General features: G+C 37.5%; 2 protein-coding genes across 9 annotated transcripts in view; one reads left to right on the top strand and one right to left on the bottom strand.

The window, feature by feature from the left end:
• LOC103384194 (sodium/calcium exchanger 1-like) overlaps positions 1 to 19,172 on the top strand; it is a 95,202-nt gene extending 76,030 nt beyond the window's left edge. For 3 of the 8 annotated variants that reach the window (XM_025059854.1, XM_025060030.1, XM_025059874.1), the window contains 9 exons: positions 3,822 to 9,568; positions 12,456 to 12,689; positions 14,131 to 14,175; positions 14,820 to 14,877; positions 15,336 to 15,445; positions 16,975 to 17,278; positions 17,827 to 17,992; positions 18,233 to 18,352; positions 19,092 to 19,172. In XM_025059854.1, coding sequence (XP_024915622.1) covers positions 3,822 to 4,201 — 380 coding nt within the window. In that variant the 3' untranslated portion in view covers positions 4,202 to 9,568; positions 12,456 to 12,689; positions 14,131 to 14,175; ... (4 more) ...; positions 18,233 to 18,352; positions 19,092 to 19,172. Of the gene's footprint in view, positions 1 to 3,821; positions 9,569 to 12,455; positions 12,690 to 14,130; positions 14,176 to 14,819; positions 14,878 to 15,335; positions 15,446 to 16,907; positions 17,279 to 17,826; positions 17,993 to 18,232; positions 18,353 to 19,091 lie in introns of all 8 variants that reach the window. The other 5 variants (XM_025059903.1, XM_025059928.1, XM_025059976.1 and 2 more) reach the window with 5 other exon arrangements.
• Positions 15,279 to 21,620, bottom strand: LOC103384259 (1-phosphatidylinositol 4,5-bisphosphate phosphodiesterase beta-1-like). The gene is made up of 12 exons (XM_008317718.3): positions 21,413 to 21,620; positions 20,931 to 21,025; positions 20,719 to 20,848; positions 20,266 to 20,307; positions 20,013 to 20,122; positions 19,784 to 19,893; positions 19,367 to 19,526; positions 19,081 to 19,157; positions 18,248 to 18,340; positions 18,108 to 18,165; positions 17,845 to 17,931; positions 15,279 to 17,192 (listed from the first exon to the last, which is right to left on the bottom strand). The coding sequence occupies exons 3-12, from the start codon at positions 20,753 to 20,755 to the stop codon at positions 16,878 to 16,880; spliced, it is 1,089 nt and encodes a 362-aa protein (XP_008315940.2). The 5' UTR covers positions 20,756 to 20,848; positions 20,931 to 21,025; positions 21,413 to 21,620; the 3' UTR covers positions 15,279 to 16,877.
• Between the last annotated feature and the right edge of the window lie 327 nt (positions 21,621 to 21,947).

The following is a 21,947-nucleotide window of genomic DNA, read 5'->3' on the forward strand; positions in this document are numbered from 1 at the left end:
TATATATATATATATACACACACACACACACACACACACACACACACATATATATCAGCTGGCCGGTCATTGCAATTAGGGCTGTAGAGTGTGACTCCTGAATGAAAGGCATTGCTATTCACCTGATGCATTTTGAAGTAGCTCATATCCCTAGAGAAAAATATTTTTCTTTGGTCTGATTTGCAATGTGCCAGAGAAAGTGAGTAAATCAAATGGGGAAAACTGGCGCTCTCTCTCTCTCCCTCTCCCTCTCCCTCTCCCTCTCCCTCTCCCTCTCCCTCTCATTTTAAAGCAGCTGTTGTCAGTGAGAACCTGAGACCTGAGATCAAAACTGTCTTTCAGGATCCAGGCTCCCATCAGAGCCTGAGTCTGTGTTTGGTTCTAAGTGAGCCGACGTATCGTGTCGGGACTTTAATTCAATTCCTTTCCTCTTTCTTCTCATCAGCTCTTTTATTGTTGCCTTTCCTGGTGAGTTATAGAAATGGCTTCATTGCAACGTCTCCTGCTGATAACTTGGCCTGGCTGTTAGGTCTTGAAAATGAAAATTTGAATTGATTCTACCACCAGCCATTTTCTATTTTGTGCTGGAACATGGAGCAGCATGTGCAAAGTTAATACTAATTAGAAGTGTGGTCTCTCCCATGAAGCAGTGATTTAATTTGACTCTTCTTTTACATTTCATTCTACCTAATCTGATAAGCATGATTTTACTGTATGTTCTCTCAAACTCTTATCTCTAATACTTGCTCTCCTGCACCTTCCTGGTCGATTTGTTATTCTGACACGCTGTTCCCCCTCTTCTTCCTCCCCCTCTCCGCCCTTCTTGTAGAGTTATTGTGTTTTCACGATCGTGTCATCCATCATGACCAGGTGTGTGTGGGTGACGGTGTGTTTCCTCTACAGTGTGATGCTCGTGTCCAGCAGGTTATTAGAACTTCCACAGGGAGTGTAGTGTGCTGGTTTGGGCCGCAGCATTATTATACAGCACACGTGGGCTCCTCCCTTAGCCTCCCTCTTAATTCCCCACCATTCACTCAGGACTCATCCACATTTTACTGAAGCATTTCTGCATCATTACATCGGAGACACACTCCAGGAATGTCAGGTCAATTAAATTCAAATTTGCAGATTCAGGATATGAGTGGTAAATGTTTCTCAAAGGCCTTGACGGCTCTCCTTCTTTCTCACTTTCAAAAGTTTCTCCAGCTCTAGTTTAATGTTTGTTTTAGTCACATGAAGCATAAGTTATTTAGGCTCTGGACCTGCATGTTCTCTGTGATCCATAAATATTACTAAGTCACTACGTTTTTGTACACATGAATCTCTGCTGTCCTGTGCTCTAGTAAAAGTCCAAATCAGTTAACATGTCCTTAAACAAGTGGTTCTCAATTATTTTCTGTCATCCTTGGGGATGACAGACCCACACCTCCACGAATTGAAATACTACTGAGAACCTGATAACATAAACAACAAACCACTGTATGAGTTGCTGCCACCTAGTGACTGGAGGCTTGTTATCACTCAAGCATTACAGCAGTGGTACACTTATGTCCAGTGTGCCATACTCCATTGGAAGCCCCACACGCACCCCCCTCACCCCCCTCGGCACCTCACCACGCCCCCCCAGAGGGACCCGCCCCACTCTTTGAGAAGTACAGCCTTAAACCAACAATTCCGAAATCAATCAATGATTTTCATTTGGTGTCCTGAGCAGATGTCAAAGGCAGGGTTCCATGTTTACCATGTGGAACTATACATAAAGATTAGCTTGAACCCAAAATATCAGGGGAACCACCAGTCCAGCCATATGCCCATGTGTCCCTGGGCAAGATATTGAGTTGTTGAAGCTGTGCATCACTTCCACTTCAATGTGTTGGTTTAAAGATCATGGACTTCTCCTGCTGGTTGTGTAATCATGTCAGTAGAACAACATGATGTCTGCTGCAGTGCACAGTGTGTGGTTGGCAATCTTCATTTAACGTCATTCTGTGACCAGATGAGAAGATCTGATCATTTTAGAGATTTGGCAGCCTGTGGTTTTCTAAATTTGGATTTGATCTCCTCTGTTATCATTTGCAGCACCATGACTCAGAATTAAAACCATAATCTCATATATTTGGGTTTGTCATCATGAGCAAACATTTAATTCCATCAACGTGATTCTTCACACCCAGGATGGTATCTGTGCCCTCCCAGAGAGTTTGTAGAATGTCTTTCATGAATTTTCCTCTAATCTTGTTGACATGTAAATGAGACTGGAGACCCATCTCTCCAGCCCTGCTAAAAATAGAAATAATCCATGAAACTAACTGGCAGCTGTTTCCCTGGTGTTTCCTGCCAACTCGGTTGTAGAGATTCTTTTTTAATCCAATTCTCCTCACAAAAAAAGTTTTCCTTTAGCAGAGAGCTTCATATTTGCCTGCAGCAATTATCACATCTGTTCTGTTAAAGGCTGATGACAATAAAAAATGCAAGTCCCAAAAAGGGAGAATGAATACTCAGGTTAATTATATCTGAATATGGAGGGGAGGTATGAGCACAACTCAGTGGTGCTTTAAATTAGGATAATCCAACTTCAGTAAATGTGCTTAAAATAAATGGTGACATTCTGAGGAGGTGTCCTTCATTATAAAACTGCCAACTGTTTGGTCAGCGGTTCACCTGCCCTGCTGCTCTGGCCTTTTCCCTTTAATTATCTCTGCAAACTATTATAATCAGCAATTAAACACTACATACAGTTATATCCAGAGCACTGACTCTTTACACTAACAAGCTGCTTCATATAGTGTCTTTGTTCCTTGTTTATTATTCTTCACGGTCACGTTTCATATCACTGTGTTTGTGTATGTTTTCACGCTAGACATTATCTTCAGGTTGTTTTTCCTTCGCCTGTGGAAAAAAAAAAACAAAAAAAACAAACAATATACACATGAGACTGGTCTACATTCAATTGTGTTTCATTATCTTGTAGTGTTTTGATCATCGACATGCTTTCATGTTTTCAGCCTTGTTAGAATTTTGCATTTGTCCAACACCGTCTGCAGCCTGAAGCAGAAAGTGCATGAAAACAAGACAAGAGAAGTAGTGGTTAGCGGTAAACACAAAGCATGCAACTACCCTACCTCCCCTGCAGGGGATGCTACAGCATAAATACAGTTTTAATGCTGCAATTCATTTAGTTAACAGGATCAAACTAAATAGTTATTTATTTAGTTTTTTTTTTACCCTAAAACATAATTTAACTTTTTATTTCTGCAAGAACAATCAACATTATAATTCATTAAACACTTTATACTAGGAAATATTTAGTGATTCAAGCAGACAACTGATTGTAATAAATAATTAATAGCAGTGGTGTTCCAGTGAGGCCATCAAGGCCTACTCTGTTGGCCTACAGTGTCTGAATCAGTGATTTATTTTTCAGTATAGTATACCATAAATATTTATAAAATCATCCAATCATCCATTCTTCTTTTTGCTTTTTTTCTTGGTTGCACAGCAACACTCGTACACTCGAGTTTTTTTTAGCCAGTCATATTTCAGCCTCTTGTGTTGCCAGGTTGAAAGAAATCTTCCCCTTAGTAGTGTGTGCACTGTGACATCGTTTCTTTAACCAATCAGATTTGAGTTGGCATGCCAGTTACATTGGTGATTTGAGTGATTTGATTGGATGGTTGAAGAACACACGTCTTGTATCTAACAAACTTGGTCTTGTGAAATTCAATCTGGAAAATAAGGTTTTCTCTGTGTCCACTGCTCCACTGTGTGGCGGACTTCTACCCCTTCATTTTCCATTTATTATATTCTTTGTTCTATTGCAGATACTTTTGCCAGCAAGGTTGCTGCAATCCAGGATCAGTATGCTGATGCTTCCATCGGTAACGTGACTGGCTCGAACGCCGTCAACGTTTTCCTGGGTATCGGAGTGGCGTGGACCATCGCAGCCGTCGCCTGGCGCACCAAGGGCAAACCCTTCCTGGTGGACCCTGGAAACCTGGCCTTCTCTGTCACCCTCTTCACCATCCTGGCCTTGGTTTCTGTCGCCACGCTGCTGTACCGACGGCGGCCAAATGTAGCCGGCGGCGAGTTAGGGGGGCCACGGACTACCAAAATGTTGACATCACTGATGTTCTTCTCTCTGTGGTTGGTTTACATCCTGCTGGCTTCACTGGAGGCCTACTGTCATATACCTCTGTTTTAAATGGAGGAAGAAGAGAGAGAAGAGACAGGGACCCACTGCCAACACAGAGAGAAAGGGGGAGAGAGGTAGAGGAGGGCAGGGACAGGATTCCAAACACTGACACAAAGGAGACGCCTCAACTTCAAATTTACTGTTTACAGCCCCCAAACTTCAGATTATTATACAAAATCACCAGATTTTGTCTCTTCTAGACAGGAAAAAATCAAATCTTTATAGTGATGAAAAAAAAACATCAGAACATATCAGTTTCTTAAATTTAAAATGGTCTAATTACTGGCAGAAATGTGCAGGTATTGAAGACCAATCAGTAGGACAATAACAAACTGACATGTTACCAAGAGCAGCAGCTGAGAAGGAAATAGAGATAAGAAGCTGGAGGACACAAAACTAAAGGGAAAATAAATCTCAAGATTAACGGACAGATGATTTCAACAAAGAACAGATGGATCAGATGATCTAACATTTCCTCTTGGATCGCCCTCTCGTTACTGTAACATCTCCTGATGAGAAGACTGGATTCCTTCAACCTTAACCAGTCCTATTTGTTACAGTACAGTAATAATCTTAACCCAGCTCTCTGGACTGTGTACACACACATACACATACGGAGAGTCCAGAGGAACAATTCAGAAATATATTGGTGCGGTGAAAACTGAATTCTTCCCTCCAAGGCCACCTCGTTTTGAAAAACACTGTGCTAAAAATCTTTTTACCCCAGAAAAGACACACTTATACTACACACAAATATACTAAACCCACTTCTCCTTTGTGAAATTTTGTCTGATACCTGTGAAAAGCCGAAGTCACCAAACACCTTGGTTTTTTTATGTTTTTTTTTTTTTTTTTTCTTGAACCAAACCCAAGTTTCTCTCTTCGGTGAACCTAGATTATTTTATTCTGAAGTTTCTATTGATGTCATGTGACATGTTAGTGTTGTTACTGTGCAATTTGTACAAAAGAGAAGACATATTAATATAGTGTGACGCGTGAAAAATGAAGAAATCAGTGGCAAGATGTTTTGGACGGGATGAGAAGCTGAGAACCAGATGTTGGTTGAACATCTGGATGAAGTGAAAAGTCATTGTTTACACACTCAAAATCAGTGACATGGACCAGACCGGAGGATCTCACTGGCTGTGACCAAGGTGTTGCCATTGACAGTGTTGACAAATCAAGCTACGACCATAACCGGTGTTTCTTACTCTATATTTCAATGTAAAAAAAAAAACTTTTGAAGATGTATGTGCGTGGAAATCACGTCATATTTTATTTATGTTAAGTGCTTATCTTTGTATGGAAAACCTTGGAGGATGTGGAAAAAAGATCTGCACGGCATTCACTGAAAGACGGTGCATGGAGCCATTCTGATGGAAATCCAGATGAGAATTGCAAACATGATGACTCGCAGACTAAAAATAGAGGATATGATGCTGTGAGGTAACCGTTTGGCAGCTCTGAAAGTATTACGACTGCTAGGCAGCAGTTTTTACAATGGTACAAAATGAAGGAAACGGACTCTGTAATCCAAAGAAGACCTTCTCCATAGATCAGAGTACACAGTCAGCCTGCACCTGGGGACACATGAGCTTTTATTCTTCCCCCGTGTGGACCATGTTGGTTTAGGTTTGACCTGGCAGTGTTGCATTAACCCCACTTTTTAGCCTTTCCTTGTCCTAATAAGTGGTGTCCTACTTAGAGTGAATAGGTCCCTCAAACTGCCATCTGTACTGTAACGCAAAAATGTGTTGACACAACAGCTGGAAACGCTTGACCCCATGTGTTTTCTACAAAGAAGAGCAGTGGTATTTATAATTAGTAATGATTTATTGATTAGAGCATGGTGAAGAAAGAAAGGATGTGGAAAATCAGTGAAATCTCTATTGTAATGACATCATATGACATCAAAGGTTTGGTCACTGTGTCTGAGAAGGGGACAGGATGCTTGTGTTACATGTTTGTGTGTGTGTGTGTTCTCCTGGTGTAGACTGCAGCTACAAAGGTTCAGCATGTCTTGTTGTACTCACTATTCCTTAATGGCAGTTTGCTGCAGTCAACAGATCATTCCTACAGCTGGAGGGTGACTAAGATAGAAATGTAAAACACAGTCCACAGATTGATTGGAAAGGCTTTATATCATGTGGAATCACAAGTTAAGAAGTTTCACCCTTAATCCAAGACGTATGAGTTGTGGATAAGGCAGGATTTGAACCTTTGTGAACTTTGGTCAATATAATGATGCCTATGACTCATAACCACTGGGATGTCACTCAGAGCTTTAGAGCAGCTGCATGGCCATGGAGTCCCTACTGTACAGCGACGTTCACCTTGATTAAGACATGACCCAAGGACTTACCAGAACAACTCAACACTCACAGTCTGACTCAGAGCCAAGATGAAGTATAAGTTAGTCATACAAGAATGTACAGCAACTAGTACTGTGACCCTTAAGGTTGAATGAATTTGCCTTTTTGTTTTACAAACCATTTACAAAAAGATGAATTGAAATGATAATATCACTTTACCTGCCCCACAACCTGACACGTTACAAATGCTCAAATTACCCGCTGCTTTCAGTTCGGACCAAGTTGCATCTTTACAGAAGCAGCTCAGGCGTAAACAGGCTGAACAGAGCCCGGCTTAGAGCTTGTGCAAATATGAGTAGAGTAGGTATTTGGAGAGTGGGGTCAGTGATCTGTGAGGGTGAAACGGTCTGTGTGAATCAGTCACCTTGGTCAAGGATACATCAGCATAATATTTACATACACAAATGTGACCAGGATTTTTAAAGTCATGATGCCAAGCCCTCAGGTGCCCTCAGTGTCACTTCATCGTATTTGTGTAGTGTTGTCAGGTGGGGACAAATCCACCTGACAAATTTCCCCCGAAACAGTTGACTTTTCATGACAAAAATGTAGAATGCCTTGATGCAAAGTCCAACTTCAGACCAACTAGTGAGTCCCGAATCACTTTGTACCAATCCATATCATCCACCCTAGGACTGTGGTGCAGTCAGGAGAGCCAACAACATCTGACGGCTTTATTGCACTGATGTGTTCCAAATCTAATGCCTCTGTTCAAAAATATGTCGCGGCTAAAAGGTCCTGAAAACAGCATTAAGGACTAAGGACCAAGTCAGTAATTATGACTGTTGTAGTCAGAGATCATAGCAGGGTTTCAGTCCTATTCACAAGTGTGGTGTTGGTCAGATGAAGTCACAGGAAGGTTCTAAATAATAAAGGTAGGATTTTAGAGCAGGATAAATCTGGAGTACAGCTGATGTGCGTGCGTGTGTATGTGTAAAAAACGCAACCATATTTTTAGTCTCATGCCTGTTGCTAAGTGACCATCTTTCAGCGAGCTGTTGTCTGCTTGATTGTTGCTGGTGTGTGTGAGTGTATGGGTCTGTGTGTGCCCTAATGTTTCTCCATTATTTTAACCAACATGGCTTCACAGTTTCCACTTCTTCTTTTCTGACGTTTTCAGAATACGTTTTCCTTTTTAAGCATGTCATTTTTGCCTTCCCCTGTTGCGCATGCTTGTCCTTTCTGTGTGTGTGTGTGTGTGTGTGTGAATGTGTGAATGCATGCTGTTCTCTATACTTATGGGACTAACTACAGTACGTCTCTGCCTCAGTCACATTCCATGACATGGTCAAGTGCCAAAATGTCTAGAAATCAAATTCCTTTACGTTGTGTGTGTGAAACTCAGCAGGATTATATTATGTCTACAGTACATATAATTGATCTGACTGTTAATTTAGACTAAGGGTAGATATTGACAGTGTTTACCAGTGTGCTTGTGTACACATAAATATATTGTGTATTCCACTACATTACCGCCACTCATTTAAACTCATAAACAAAGAGCAAAAGACAATAGAAGAGCTGAATTGGACATGTACCTTGGCTCTGAACCAGGTAAACCTGTGTGGGCCACATGTTATTGCTTGATGCTCAAGTATATGGAGCCCACATTAACTCCAGTTCTAGTTCTACTTTTGCATCAATTTGATATTCACGTGCGGCCCACACACAAGTGCTGTTTCTGCGTCTCCATGTGGATGGGTTGACCACATTTGGTTCCACAATTTTCATTCAAACACAACTTATTTTAATAATTTAATGACAAATTGTTTTGCAATGATCATTTAGTATAACCGCTCATTACCCACGAATATACTCAGTCCATATGTTCATCAGAAGCTGATGTGAGTACGTCAAACCACATTTCCATTTTTTTCTTTTACTTGTCATGTTTTCATTCCCCCCTTTTTTCACTAATGAAGAACCGTTTTATCAAAAACTCCTGTCGAAATTGTCCATATTCAGTGATAATTCAGTGTTTGCAATATGCTGCTTTACCCCTAGATGCCACTAAAATTTACACACTGTTCCTCCATTCCATACATATACGTTTGTCTTTTTATTTAAATATTGTAGCATACTTTTTTAAAATATCGATGTGATTATTTATTTGGTAATATTATATGATATTTGTATTTAACTTTAGGATTTGTTTGAGCCATTGAGTAGAACAAGAACACATGAGGCAAAAATGGAAAGAATGCAAACTTTTGCCACAAAGTTTGTTTTAAATACAATCTTGGTTCCCTCTCTATTATATTTATCTTTTTTTTTCCTTGGGGTACTTTTTTGATGTTAACCTATTTTTGTTCATCATTTTGGATTCACAAGATCACAAAGTGCTTTTGGTATGGTCATTTTCCCATTTATTGTGATATTGGAATATCATATTTAATCCATTGTTTTGTGTTTTTCCTATATTTTAATCTACCTACAAAAGCATTAAGAAAGATGAACAGTAATGTAGTTGTAAAGCTACGAGCTCCTTTCTCCTGACTGTGTGTGTGATTGAATGTGAATGTGTTTGAAAATGCGCTTCTGTTCATATCACTCCATCCAGAAGGTTGTCAGTGCATGACTTTAACTCATTCTAAAAACATGTTGATAATGGAAATGTTGTAGTAAAGAGTAAAATTATTTCTAAATGCTGAAAAATAAAGAAAAAAATATATGTAAATGATAACAAAGACCAATTTTCTTTTCTTTTTTTCTCATGGTAACTGATTAAAACAATCCTTACTGGTAAATGCTCAGCAGTGAATGTGTCCTTTTCTTGACTTTACTTAATTTAAAATCTAAAAGTCTATGGGCACTACTATCCAACGATAGGCCACTTCCTGGATCAGGCGGAAGTTGACAGCCTGGGTGGTGTGTCAATCAAACTGCTGACTAGCAATAGCACACACACACTTTAGCATCTGGAATCGTGGAGCACGCAGTTGTTTTGATACTTTCGGCTGAGACAAGTGGATGGAGATTCTGAAGGGGAAACGACACGATATACGTGAGTCTTACACACGAAGTACACAACAACAAACATCCAAAAGTGCGCAGTATTGTTTGGAGTTGGATAAAATTACTGCGGTAGAAGTTAGCAGTGTTTAGCATGCCGTGCATCGTCAACCGAAAATCTAAAGAGAGATTCAGGTCCAGGGTCACTTTGTACTTAGCTGTATAGAGTTCTACAACGATGCAGAAAATATATTAATGGTCACTGAATCTTGGTATAGTCTAGGTTTGAACTTTTTCTGCTACCAATGTGTTTTAGAAACGTGGTATTCATAGTGCTGAGAAAGGCTGTTGGCCTGCCACCTGCTGGACTGTGAGTCAGTTTGGTGGCTGTGGAGTATTTTTTCTTTTCATGTTTTTGGCCATATAACCCGCAGCAGTTGTTAGTTTTACAGAGACCTATTCACATTTTAATTGTTTAATATTACATCAATCACATTTTGTTGGGCCTTTTCTGCTTATTTTATGCTAAATGTGGAAAAATATGAATTAATGAGTGTGTTTTTTAGGTCTAGGTTATGTCTTGGGTGATATAGAGTTTTTGTTTGTTTTGTGGAAGTAAAAGGCCAGATATGTTCATGTTACTTGGTAAAAAAAAAGAAGACGTTTAACTGACCTTTAAATGATTGTGGCTGTCCCTCATTGTCCCATACAAACCTGATGCTTGACCCACATTTTGTCAGTTTGGAGGTGATCACCCCTTTGTACGTGAGTCACCTGAACATGTAGAATCAAGTTCTGCTTGATTTACCAGTGGAACCAGAGGTAACAAATGGGTTCCAAGAAAAGTAATTGTTTGCTGCAGAACTTTCAAATCTGCTTTGTATGGATATTGATATTTGTTTTGCACTTTTAAGAAGTTTTCTTTGTTACAGATGTGATATCAGTTTAGATAGATGGGTGGATGGATTTTTAATGTTTGCCATTGGAGTGGTGCTTGGTGGAGCTAAAGTAAAACAGTCTGTGTAGATCGCAAAGGGAGTACTGGTAGATCATGAGGAATACAAATAAATAAATACATATATTTATTTTATTTTAATCTCTAGGACTAGATCATCAACAATACAAGTATTGAATCATATTGTGCCTTACAGCTACAGCTATTTAATCAAAATATAATGTGTTATATAAAGTATATTAAACTCATATGGCTAAATATATACTGTATTAAATATTATTAATGTAGGCAGATCACTTTGGTCTGGTCATTTGAAAAGTAGCTCCCAAGCCAACAAAGTGTGGACACCCCTTGCTCCAGAATTCTAAGGTTGGGATTTTAGTATTTCAAAAAAATCTATATCATCGTTAAAAAGATAAATCTTTAGTAAATCTAAAGTAGTCAAAAGTTTTCTTTTCTGAGCCAAGCAGACTGTAAGAAAATACAACCCTCGAGGCAGTGACGCTCCTGTCGTGTCATGTGCCTCCAGTGACCTATTAGGAATGACAATGCAATCAGTCTTATATAACATTATGAGATTTTTTTTTTGCTTTAAATTACCACATACTGTCCCTTTATTTATTTATTTACAAACACTGTGCAGGGTGAAGCAGACTGAACGTACTAGTGATAATGATATTCTGTCTGAAACTAGGCATGAGAGATTTGTCATTCTCTGACTTGGTGACAACCCGTCACCATCGGAGCAGTACAGCAGCTCACGCCGCCAACACTGAGAGCTAAGCACTCACCACTCAATAATGGGCTTAATTTGATCTGCAGTTATTGCTCTGTGTTATTTGTGCGTCTGTTTGTAATTGTGTTCATATTCTTGCCGCCGTTTGGTAATTAGAAATTATACGTCCACTTCAGAAGTGGCTGCAGTAAATCTCCCGGGAGTGAGCAAACAGATGAGTGTCGTCAGCACCACAGCAGCAGGTTGCTAGTCCTGAATGTGAAGAGGACACTCATTAAACTCCTAATGAGGAACACAGTGGTGGTGGTAACAACGTAAATGTCTAAATAAACCAGATAAAGACTGTGCTGTATTATCTTACAGTGTATTTACATAGTTGTTGTGTTGGATTTGATTTTGATTTTACTTGACAATAGTATTTGTTTGCTGCAGGACTTGCATATCTGCTTTGTATAAATATTGGTATTTGTGTTACACGAACACAAGTTTTCTTTGTAACAGATGTGATATCAGGCTCATCAGTTTAGATAGATTGATGGATGGATAGCACTTTATTAGTCCCTCGGGTGTTCCCTTTGGGAAATACAATAAGATACAAACATGGGTAGCAGTACACTGGGTAAATACAATGAGATACAAACATGGGTAGCAGTACACTGTCAATGAATATGGAAAATCTGAACAGTAGACATTAGTAGATTATTAGGTTGTTATTAGAAGTAGACATATATATATATATATATATATATATATATGTATGTGTATGTATATATGTATATATATTTCAGTATATTATATTACAGTAGAGTAATTAAATAATTAAATTAGATCAACAGTTAGCTGTATAGGCAGTTCTGACCCTCGATTAGAACTGGTCAGAGTTTTTGTTTGGATTTCCCAAAATCTTTGACCAGCTCCTTGGTCTTGGAGGTGTTGAGCTGCAGGTGATTAAATTTGCTCCGTTGCTTCATTTTTCTTTTAATTTTTTACTTCTTACTTTTAAAAAAAAATCTTTATTACATTAGCTTAAAAAACATCTCAAGGAATTCTGTAGAATATGTTTTTTAACCTGGCTACATCCTATTTATAGTGCTGCCCAGGGGCAAAGGTTTTCAGATTATTTATTGAAGCCCAAACATACACCTGAGACGTGAGCTGAACTATTACAAGTGAAACTTTGAATCTGTTTTTGTTTTGTTCCCTTTAATTCTTCTCAGTCTTCTTCCTCTGGTTGTTGTTTTCTTTTAGTCCTGAACTACAAAGTGGCAGCTGTTTTTCCGTGGGCAAGCCCTCAGTACGCACATCGGCAAGAGCTGGCCCTGTCCCCCACTGGAGAAGAACAGGCAAAAAGACGAGTAAACACAAATGTACTGAGGGAGATGGAGAAACAGAGGGGGATGACAAGTGAGGAAGAGGAGGAGGAAGCAGACAGAAGAAGATAATGAGACAAATATGATGGGGACAGCCGACAGTGTGACAGAGGTACGGAAGCATATTGCTGCCACACTGAAAAAAACAAAATGGCTCAGTATCATGTAATTACGTGATAAGTTTCACGTCACAGTGGTCCCTCTCTATATCGCGTTGTACTTTTGCTTTTTTTAATCCAATCCCGCAACATTACAAATGTTTTAATTTCCAATGTTTTTATTATTTTCATGAAAAATAACAATTTTCTAGCCTAAAAGGGAAAACAGTATTTAAATAAACGAAAATACATTTTTCAACACATACATATAAAGTAATACATAAAATAACAGTACAGTACGTACGGTTGTGAAATCTAGTATACCCGCAGGTCATGCATGACATACAGTATGTACTGTATATGGTGAGCATTTAATAAATGTAGGGTACCTCAGTTGGACACAGGAGGGCACTGTTGTGGTTGTTGTTCGACTGTTGATAACAGTGTGGGGAGGTTTGTGGAGGGTAAATAAATCAGTAAATTATATAATAATCTCTACTATCTCTACTTTGTTAATTTTCTCATTTTGCGGTGGGTCTTGAAACGCAACTACCGCGATAGGAGAGGGACCAATGTATTTCGTGATAACTTTTATGTAATTACGCGATGACTGTAAAGCACATTGAGTTTGCTTTGTGCATGAGTGTGCATTTATAATTTATTTACCAAAAATGACATGCTATAATACAAATTTTCCAAATAATTCTGGGAAACAAAATGATAATTTCCTAATTTGTTGCAAAAAAGCATTAAAAAAAAACAATTTTGCGAATTTGTTTTTCTTTTTTATCTGACCAAAAATGACAAGCTACATTAAGATTACACCACAAAATTCTGGAAAAAAAAATCTTTAACTTAGCAAAAAAAATCATTATAATTTTTTACCATCTGACAAAAAAAAATTGGGAAAAACATTTTTTCATAAAAAAGCCATCAAAAAACCCAATAACAAATCAACCAATCAGAATCTTGGTTGACCCAGAATGTATCGACCAATAAGTCTGTGTAGGTTCTAAGTCATCCAGGTCATTTAATCCAGTAGTTTCATCGAGTGCAACTGGACAAAGTCGTTTTTTTTTTTTTTTTTTTTTTATTTATAAAGAACTGAAGCCTCTTGAATGAGAGGTAAAAAAAAACCTACTTCATCCAGTTGCCCTCAATGTAACTATTTTTGGATCAACCAATAAGTTGACCGGATGAAGTGTCACCACGATCAATGCTAGTGGTGACTTTGTCCCATCATTAGGAAGAAAAAAGACATGACAATCTGTTTCAAGAAGGAGTCATTATATTGTGTGGTAATGATTACAGGTAGATTCTCCTCCTGTATGCTCAAAATACTATTACATTACAAAGCAACATAAACCAGTTTTGATTTTTTTTTTTTTTTTTAGAAACATCATTACCTTACATTTGTGTTACATTAAGACTAATTCTAATGGTTTATCTCCACAGGGTCAAGCTAGGTGACAGGTGTTGCACCAGATGCCCTTTATCTTGGTGAGTAATAAGTCATGATCATGATGGTTGTTTATTTCTTTAAAAAGTGCACTAAGACTGGGGCCTGAGACTTACTATTTCAGTATTTGCTCTGCAGTGTGGTATATATATTTTTATGTAGATAATTTAATTTTATGTCACACCTTTACCAGACCAAAACATTGTTTAAGAGAGTCTAATCCAGGCATGTGCAAATTTTTTGACTCTTGTGCCACAATGGGTCCTAAAATTTCACAGTTGGGGCAGCATCAGGAGAGATAGATGGAGTGTTTGTGTGAACTAAGATAAATGACATGTAAAAGTCATGCATAAAGGCTAAAATTCTAAAATGCTTATATCATTTTCTCTGCCATCTATTGGGGAAATGTGGGTGTTGCAGGAAAAAGGCAGAAGTATAATGATAATATAAATAAATTATATAATTTGGAAAGGTTTGACAGGCCGGATTAAAAAGCTGAACAGGCCACACCTGGCCCCCGGGCCTTAGTTTGCCTATGCCTGGTCTAATCTATTTTAGCAGTTTCAAATCAACAAACAGATGTTTAACACACACACACCCCTCCCCCCTCATGATTAAACCTTGATTAAACTGAGCACTGACAATCTGCTCTTTCTATCATGTCTGTACATTTCTGAATCTAAAGGTTATTCAGGACCAATTACATGTGACGTTGAGGCTGGAGCTGTGGCTTTATTCCAAAGGTAGGTACATTTACACTTTTTTCTCTTTTTGTGATTATTGATATGTTTATCTACTGTATAAGTAATTTGGGATCAGTGTGTTCAATTCGTGGTTGTCGTTTTTTATATTTACAGCCACTCAACAGCATTAAAATAAATAAATAACTACGCAATAATACTTTTCAGCATTATAAAATTAGCAAAGTGAAACTATACCAGTTAAAACACCATCCTTGAAAAGTGTATTTAGTTTTCTCCACTATTTCAACTACTTTTATTCTAGTCTCAGCAACAGCACATGTTACAAGGTAAAATGGCACTATGTGCACTCAGTGGCTCAGTGCAACACTGCACGTCTAATGCTTCTAATTGGCCAGTTTTCCCCGCCACCCATATAAATATGTAAATAACCACAAAAGAAAAACGTTGGTAAAATTTCACTTTAAATAGACAATAGTTTACAAGGGTTCTGTTTCCAGGGGAGACAATCAGACAGACAGGCAGCCAGTGCACATCCAAGGAGGGAAGAGACAGAGAGTGAAGACTGGACAGGACCCTCCTGGACATCCGTCTCTCCCCAGCACTCATAGTCAGTAGTCAAAATACACGTACAGCTACACAAATACAGAGTGCACATACACAGGATGCCAAGGTTTTTACCCCCAGAGTGGACAGTACAGTAGAAAAACAAACACATATTTTAAAAAAAAACAGAGCAAAGAAGCTTAGATGGAGACAAAGCCACCGATGTTGACGTTTAAAGTACCTTTAGATTTGAAGTATTTTGACACTTTCTGCTGACATATTTGTTAAAACTTTAAAACTGTTAAAAAAAATCAAATCATATTTCCCTTTCATATGTTCTTTTAAAGGCTCAACTGAAATCTGTGGGTATGGAAAAAACATCTTAAAGAAACTTGGTAATTGGTTAAAAAAACAAATGGATTTCTTAAAACATCAATTAGAACTAAATGATAAAATCTGAAATTTTTGAGACGAAAGGAGATGTACCGTATAGTTTTTGCTTAGACCCTGTCAACACGTTAACTGAATTTAGTGTTCAAACCACTTATGTATTTTTGTTGATTGGATAAATATTGGTGCTGAAGGTTTTAAAAAAAAAAAACGTTTCCAAATGTTATTGAGGCGTTGGTTTGCTTTGTTAAAAGTTAAATTTGTTTTTGAAAAATCTTAAAACTATTTCTCAAACAATCTTAACTAGTGATAAACTAGTGTCAACGGAACAGATTTCTATATTATACAGAAACCAAAAGTAAGGTGTATACTAAAATTATCGAGACTCTAGCACCACTCTCTGGTGAGCCGCTGTAGTTACATTAACATTTTCATAGCGTGACCACCTCTTGTTTGTGTCAACCATTTAAGAATGCGGTCCAGTCTTAGCTTTATACTCTCACCTCATACGTCCACATGTCTGGATAACATACATAAAACTTCTAAAGGGTTTATTTTAAATAATTTTAAATCCCTGGGAAATTGCACCATTACTCTTAAGGAATCATTTCAAGAAAATTGTAATAACGATGTCTAAGAAACAATGTTTTAAACAAAAACTCAACTCTGCTTTTTAAAATATAAATTAAATGTCTTCATTAAGTGTCAAGTCAGATAAAAAATATTGGAATTCTGTGGTTTGGCAAAAAAAGCAAAGCTTTTGTTGACACCAACAAAATAGAAATGGTGTAAAATGGAATAAAAGTACAAAAACACAAATGTTGGCTGGAAAACTACAAAACATAGACACAAACAAAGGCGGAGAAAAAAACAAATGTAAAAACAAAAGTCAGGTTACGATGCTGGAATTTTCCAACCATGTGTCATGTGACAGGAAAATGGCAACATAAAAAATAATAAAGCTCTGTAGACACAAATAAACCAGTCTGTAGTAAAAGGAATAAAATTAGTAAATAATCTCTATCATTACTATCCCACGTATTAATCATTATAGACCCCAGTTAAATGTTTGCATTTCCTTTTTACACTGAACAAATCTAGTCAATTTAACTGAACGACACCTCTGCCTCTGATAGGATGGGAGTAGACGAGGAATTGGAATCGTCCAACGAGATCGAGCTAATGTCCTTGCTCCTATTCCAGAGCGCCCGATTTGGCGTCGAAGGGTAGGAGGGCGTGGAGCAGTTGGAGGGCGGGCCTGAACCCGAACTGGGGCTGGAGCTGCTGTGGTTGGAAAAGGGTGAGAAGAGGGCGTCCTTCTGCAGACCCTTGTTCTGGAGCTCCAGCTGCAGGTGCTGACAGATCTCTTCCGGCAGATGCTGGTACTCCTCCTCCAGTTCCTTCTGCAACTGGGCCTTCATCTGAAGAGGGAGAGAGGATCATCATGAGTTCACTGGCAGAAGAGAACCACAAGGGGGCATCTCCATGGGGCCCAATAAGGAGTACAGTAAGAAAGAAAGCATACTAATGTTGTAGGACTTTTTAAAAACATTACAAAAAAAAAATTAAACCAGATCCTGAATTTTTGTTTATATTTAATTTATAATTGTTACTATTTTATTTATTTTTCTATTTATTTTAATACCTGTATGGTGTTTTTTGGTAACTGTGTAGTTAAGTGTTTCCTATTTTTACTATACTTAAATAACATTGACCTATATTATAGAAACATCAAAAAATATTTTAATGTCATATATAATTTCATAGCCTGCTGGAGAGGAAATGCTGTGATACTGGAGCTAAATTCTATCATTTCTGACTGTCATCCCAGATTAATCCAGTATGCTACAGTACATAGCTGACAACTGCTTAGTATTTAGTAGCATCTGGTGACAGAGCAGCATGAATCAATCAGCATGTTAAACAGGCTACAATAGCGATTAAGAAGGTAAAAAAAAAAATAGGCTGGATTAAGATGTTTGTCATCATGTCAATGAAAGCATACTAACTCAATGTATTTCTGTTTTTAATACTGTCAATCATTGATCACCACAGCTGGTACGTGATGCTCACCTGTGGTAGATCTTCATCTATGTGCTGCAGCACGTCCCGCTGCCTCAGCATCAGTTTCTCCTGTCTCCTCTTCTGGGCCTCCTCCAGCTGCAGTGTGAGAACGAAGAAGAACAAAATCAGACAAGAGATAAAGAGAGTACAGTAGGAGGTATGAAAACCCTCAATATAATCATTTAAAGAAAGCGCACAATCTTATATATCAGTGAACGGTAAAGAAAGTTAACTGAACACAGCTGATCAAGTTTGTGTGTGTGGATACTTGCCCTGCGGATTAAGTCAACAGAATCCTGAATGTGTTTCTTGTTAATCTCATTCACTTCCCTGTAGAGAAAACAAAGACGCTGAACTAAATATCAAGTATCTAATGATTATGTCATCGTCTGCACAGGAGGAGGAGCCTTACCATGTCTCAGCCTTCTCCTTGTCACGACTCTTGGCTTCGATAATGCTGTTCTGACGCTTCCTGTCCATGATCTTCTGGAGCTCCTTCTTCTCCCTGCAAACACAGGTACACAGCATTAAAACATGTATTAATGTTTATATATATATATATACACACACTGTATATATGAACATATATATGTTTATATATATATTAATGTAAACATAAACATATATATAAGCATATATAATATATATTTATGTAAACATATATAACATTTATATATATATGTTTATATATATAAACATATGTGTTTGTGTATATAAACATATATACACTGTATATATAAACATACAGTATATATGTATGTTTATATATATATATATATAAACATATGTTTATGTTTATATATATGTTTATGTATATATATAAACATATACATAAACATACAATCATTACATCTGGTATATAAATGTATCAGCACCGAATCTCTATAGTACACTTATGTTTATATATATAAACATGTATATATATTTATATATGTTTATGTTTATATATGTTTATACATAAACATATAAGTTTACATATCTATGTTTATATATATATGTTTATATATGTTTGTTCATATATATATGTTTATACATATAAACATATATGTTTACATATATGTTTATATATGTAAACATATATATAACATATATATTTATATATTTAAACATATATATGTTTATATACATACACTTATGTTTATATATATCTTTATATATATAAACATATGTATATATATAAACATATATAAACATACATATATATGTTTATATATATAAAAAAGTTGGTATAACTGCGTCCCTTACTTTTCACACAGCTCTTTGAGTTTCTTCAGCTGAGCTGCCTGGCATTCGTTTGCCGTCTCCTTCAACTTTTGGACCGCCTTAAGAAGAAGAAAGAAAAAGAAGAAAGTGAACTCCTTGTCTGCTTTTAACCCATCACCAAAGTGAACAGTGGGCAGCTTTAAGGGCCCCATTAAATAACCAGGAGCAAAAACAAGTTGAAATGGACAAAGGTAATTTTATACAGTGGGATACAACGATGGATTTTCACAGTCATGCATCTCACACAGACGTGTACATGTGACCTTACCTGTTTCAGGTGTGCGTATTGCTTCTCTCTCTCCAGTGCGTGAAGTTCCTGTCGCAGCTTGAGCAGCTCCTGCATCTGCCACTCCCTCAGCTGGACCGTCTGCTTCTCCAGCTCCTTATCCAGTGCCGTCAGCTCACTCTGCACCGGCTCATGTGGTTCACTGACAATAGAAGTGAATGTTTTAATCACTCTTTTCATTGTCCCACCTCTCAGCTGTTGTGTTTTTATATTTTTATTTCACCTATGCTTTCAACCTGAAATCGAGCTGTAAGAACAACAATGTGACTTTAGGGATGCTTTGATTTTTCTAATAAATATGTTTTAGAATTCTCTAAAAATAAATCAAGGATGCTCACAAGTAGTTTTGTGTGTATTATGGGTTTTTTTTTCACATCCCACAATCCCTCACATTCTTACTTTTTCTTAATGCTGCGTTTCAGATGTTTCTCCATCTGATTGCGTCTCTTCTGGCTGTCCGACTGGAGCTGACTGCTGCGGTTTTGTTGCTCCTTGCTCAGATTCCACACCTGCACACAAGAAAAACAAATTGTGTTTGTGAATTTCCTGCCCAAGACCATAATTTCAAACATTTTCCAAAGAATCTCAACAGATAGATTGGGTGTCCCCTACTTTTGTACGTGTGTACCTTCTTGAGATGTTTCTTCTGCAGCTCTTTCAACTCTTTGTTCTGCTTCTTAAGCAGCTTCATGTAATTTTTCTGCTGCTTCAGCTCATCGATAGAGTAAACCTGGACATCTGCCAGGAACAGGAAGGGAATTACACTGACAGAACTTTCAGGTGCACGTCTTAAAAATTTACACATACATTACAGAAATAACAAGTATGACACAGAAATTATTCATTTCTGTGTGGAGTGGGATATGCTGTGATGACCTTACCTGTCAGAACGGTAGCTATAAGATCCTCCTTTTGACTTTGTGCTACACACACACGCAAACAAACAAAATACTCAGATGGTGAAACAGATGGTGAAAAAGCAGTTTGTAGAAAATGAAAATCCTCCTTCAGATTTTCATCTCTCAGCAGGTTTTAAATCATGACTCAGTCATGGTTTAATTTAATTTAACCTACATTAAAATGTCAACATTAGACAGAGAAAAATCACACACTATGCCTAGAAATGACAGGGAAATACTGATGTGAAACACAAAGATGAAGATTCACAGGATGGTTTTATACATAATCTTTTTTCTACAGGTACAGCATCCTTTTAGAATAAAAAACAGAAATATTGACATCCTGATGAATAAATCTACTGCTATTGCCATTTGTTTATTTATTCACAGATATTATTTAAGTAATCAAACTGGGATTATTGGATGTTTCTGTACCTGGGGGAGGTAATTTGATGTCAGGAGACTCGTACATGGGGCAGGGAGGGTAGCTGAAGGGAGATGGAGGTCGGACTGGAATGACGCAGGCGTTCTTGTTCTCTCCATCTTTAGGTTGGTTGGGTACATGCTGAGGTAGGAAAGAAAAGCATGTTACTTTGGAATCATTGAGTTTACAGTGTAAATATAAATTTGTCAAAAGTGTCACTCACCTCACTGATGTCCTCCAAGAGAACAGCCAGCTGTGTTTCTCTCTTGTGCAGCTCACTGATGTGTTTAATGGGGTTGGTCAGAGCCTCTGCGTACTCTGAGAAAAAGAAACGAAACAAAAATTTGACTAAAAATGGCCTGTCTGGGCAGTGCTGACAGCTGCTGTAGGTACTTTTAATTTTATAAATGTTAAGGCAGCATGTGGACTAACACAAACAGTTTGACATAAAGTAGTGAGCCGTGACGAACTGTAACCTTGGTCGCTTGCTTTCTTTATACCCAAACTTGTTGACTAATAATTTGCCCACTGCTTTACTTGAATGGATTTTCCAGCCTTAATCCTTTGACTGTGTTTTATTTCTTATTTCTTGCTTTCTTCTTAAGAAAATAACTCCAGATATGTCTGGTTTACTTACAAGTGATGTGGTGTGAATCCAGCATTTCAGTTCTGTTGTTAATAATGTTGTTAATAATTATCTTTTACCTTGGTGCTCATTTGGGATGTAGTCCTGAGCCTCGGTGTAAACCAGCAGCGAGGGCAGGAGAAGGGGCTGGTTCAGCTCATTCTTTAGGTTAATGTAGTGGTAACCTGACAGAAAGACAAGACAATAAAGTGGAGAATGAAGGAACAAGTGTCAACAAGTATACATGTTCAAGTGTATATGTTGACAGTTAAGGTAAACTTTTCCACAAAATTCTACTTTCACACTTTTCACACATATTGGTCAGAAGGTGAACATTTCTTTAAATTTTTTTTAACATTTAATGTTTTCTGCATGTTTCTCATCAATTAAGAGCATTTTGTGACATTTTTTTGAATTTCTTTGTTTAGGAATTTTTCAACAAAATACTAGAATTGCACAATACCATTACTATCACGAAAAAATGCAAAAAATGAATGAATGATTTGTGCTTAAAGCTGCAAAAAATATTTAATCTGAATATTTGAAAACATCACCACAAACAAGCAAGACTAGAGCTTTACTAACATGAAAAAATCCCAGAAATGCCTTAAAATG

Source organism: Cynoglossus semilaevis, chromosome 1 (genome assembly GCF_000523025.1).
Source record: "Cynoglossus semilaevis isolate Cse_v1.0 chromosome 1, Cse_v1.0, whole genome shotgun sequence".
In the NCBI taxonomy this organism is placed as follows: Eukaryota; Metazoa; Chordata; class Actinopteri; order Pleuronectiformes; family Cynoglossidae; genus Cynoglossus; species Cynoglossus semilaevis.

Coding starts and splice junctions, on each gene's coding strand:
- LOC103384259 (XM_008317718.3), bottom strand. CDS start 20,755: ATGTACGAGTCTCCTGACATCAAATTACCTCCCCCAG. Junction 18,166..18,247: donor AAGGAGAAGGCTGAGACATG/GTAAGGCTCCTC, acceptor TTTTCTCTACAG/GGAAGTGAATGAGATTAACA. Junction 17,193..17,844: donor TAGATGAAGATCTACCACAG/GTGAGCATCACG, acceptor CTCCCTCTTCAG/ATGAAGGCCCAGTTGCAGAA.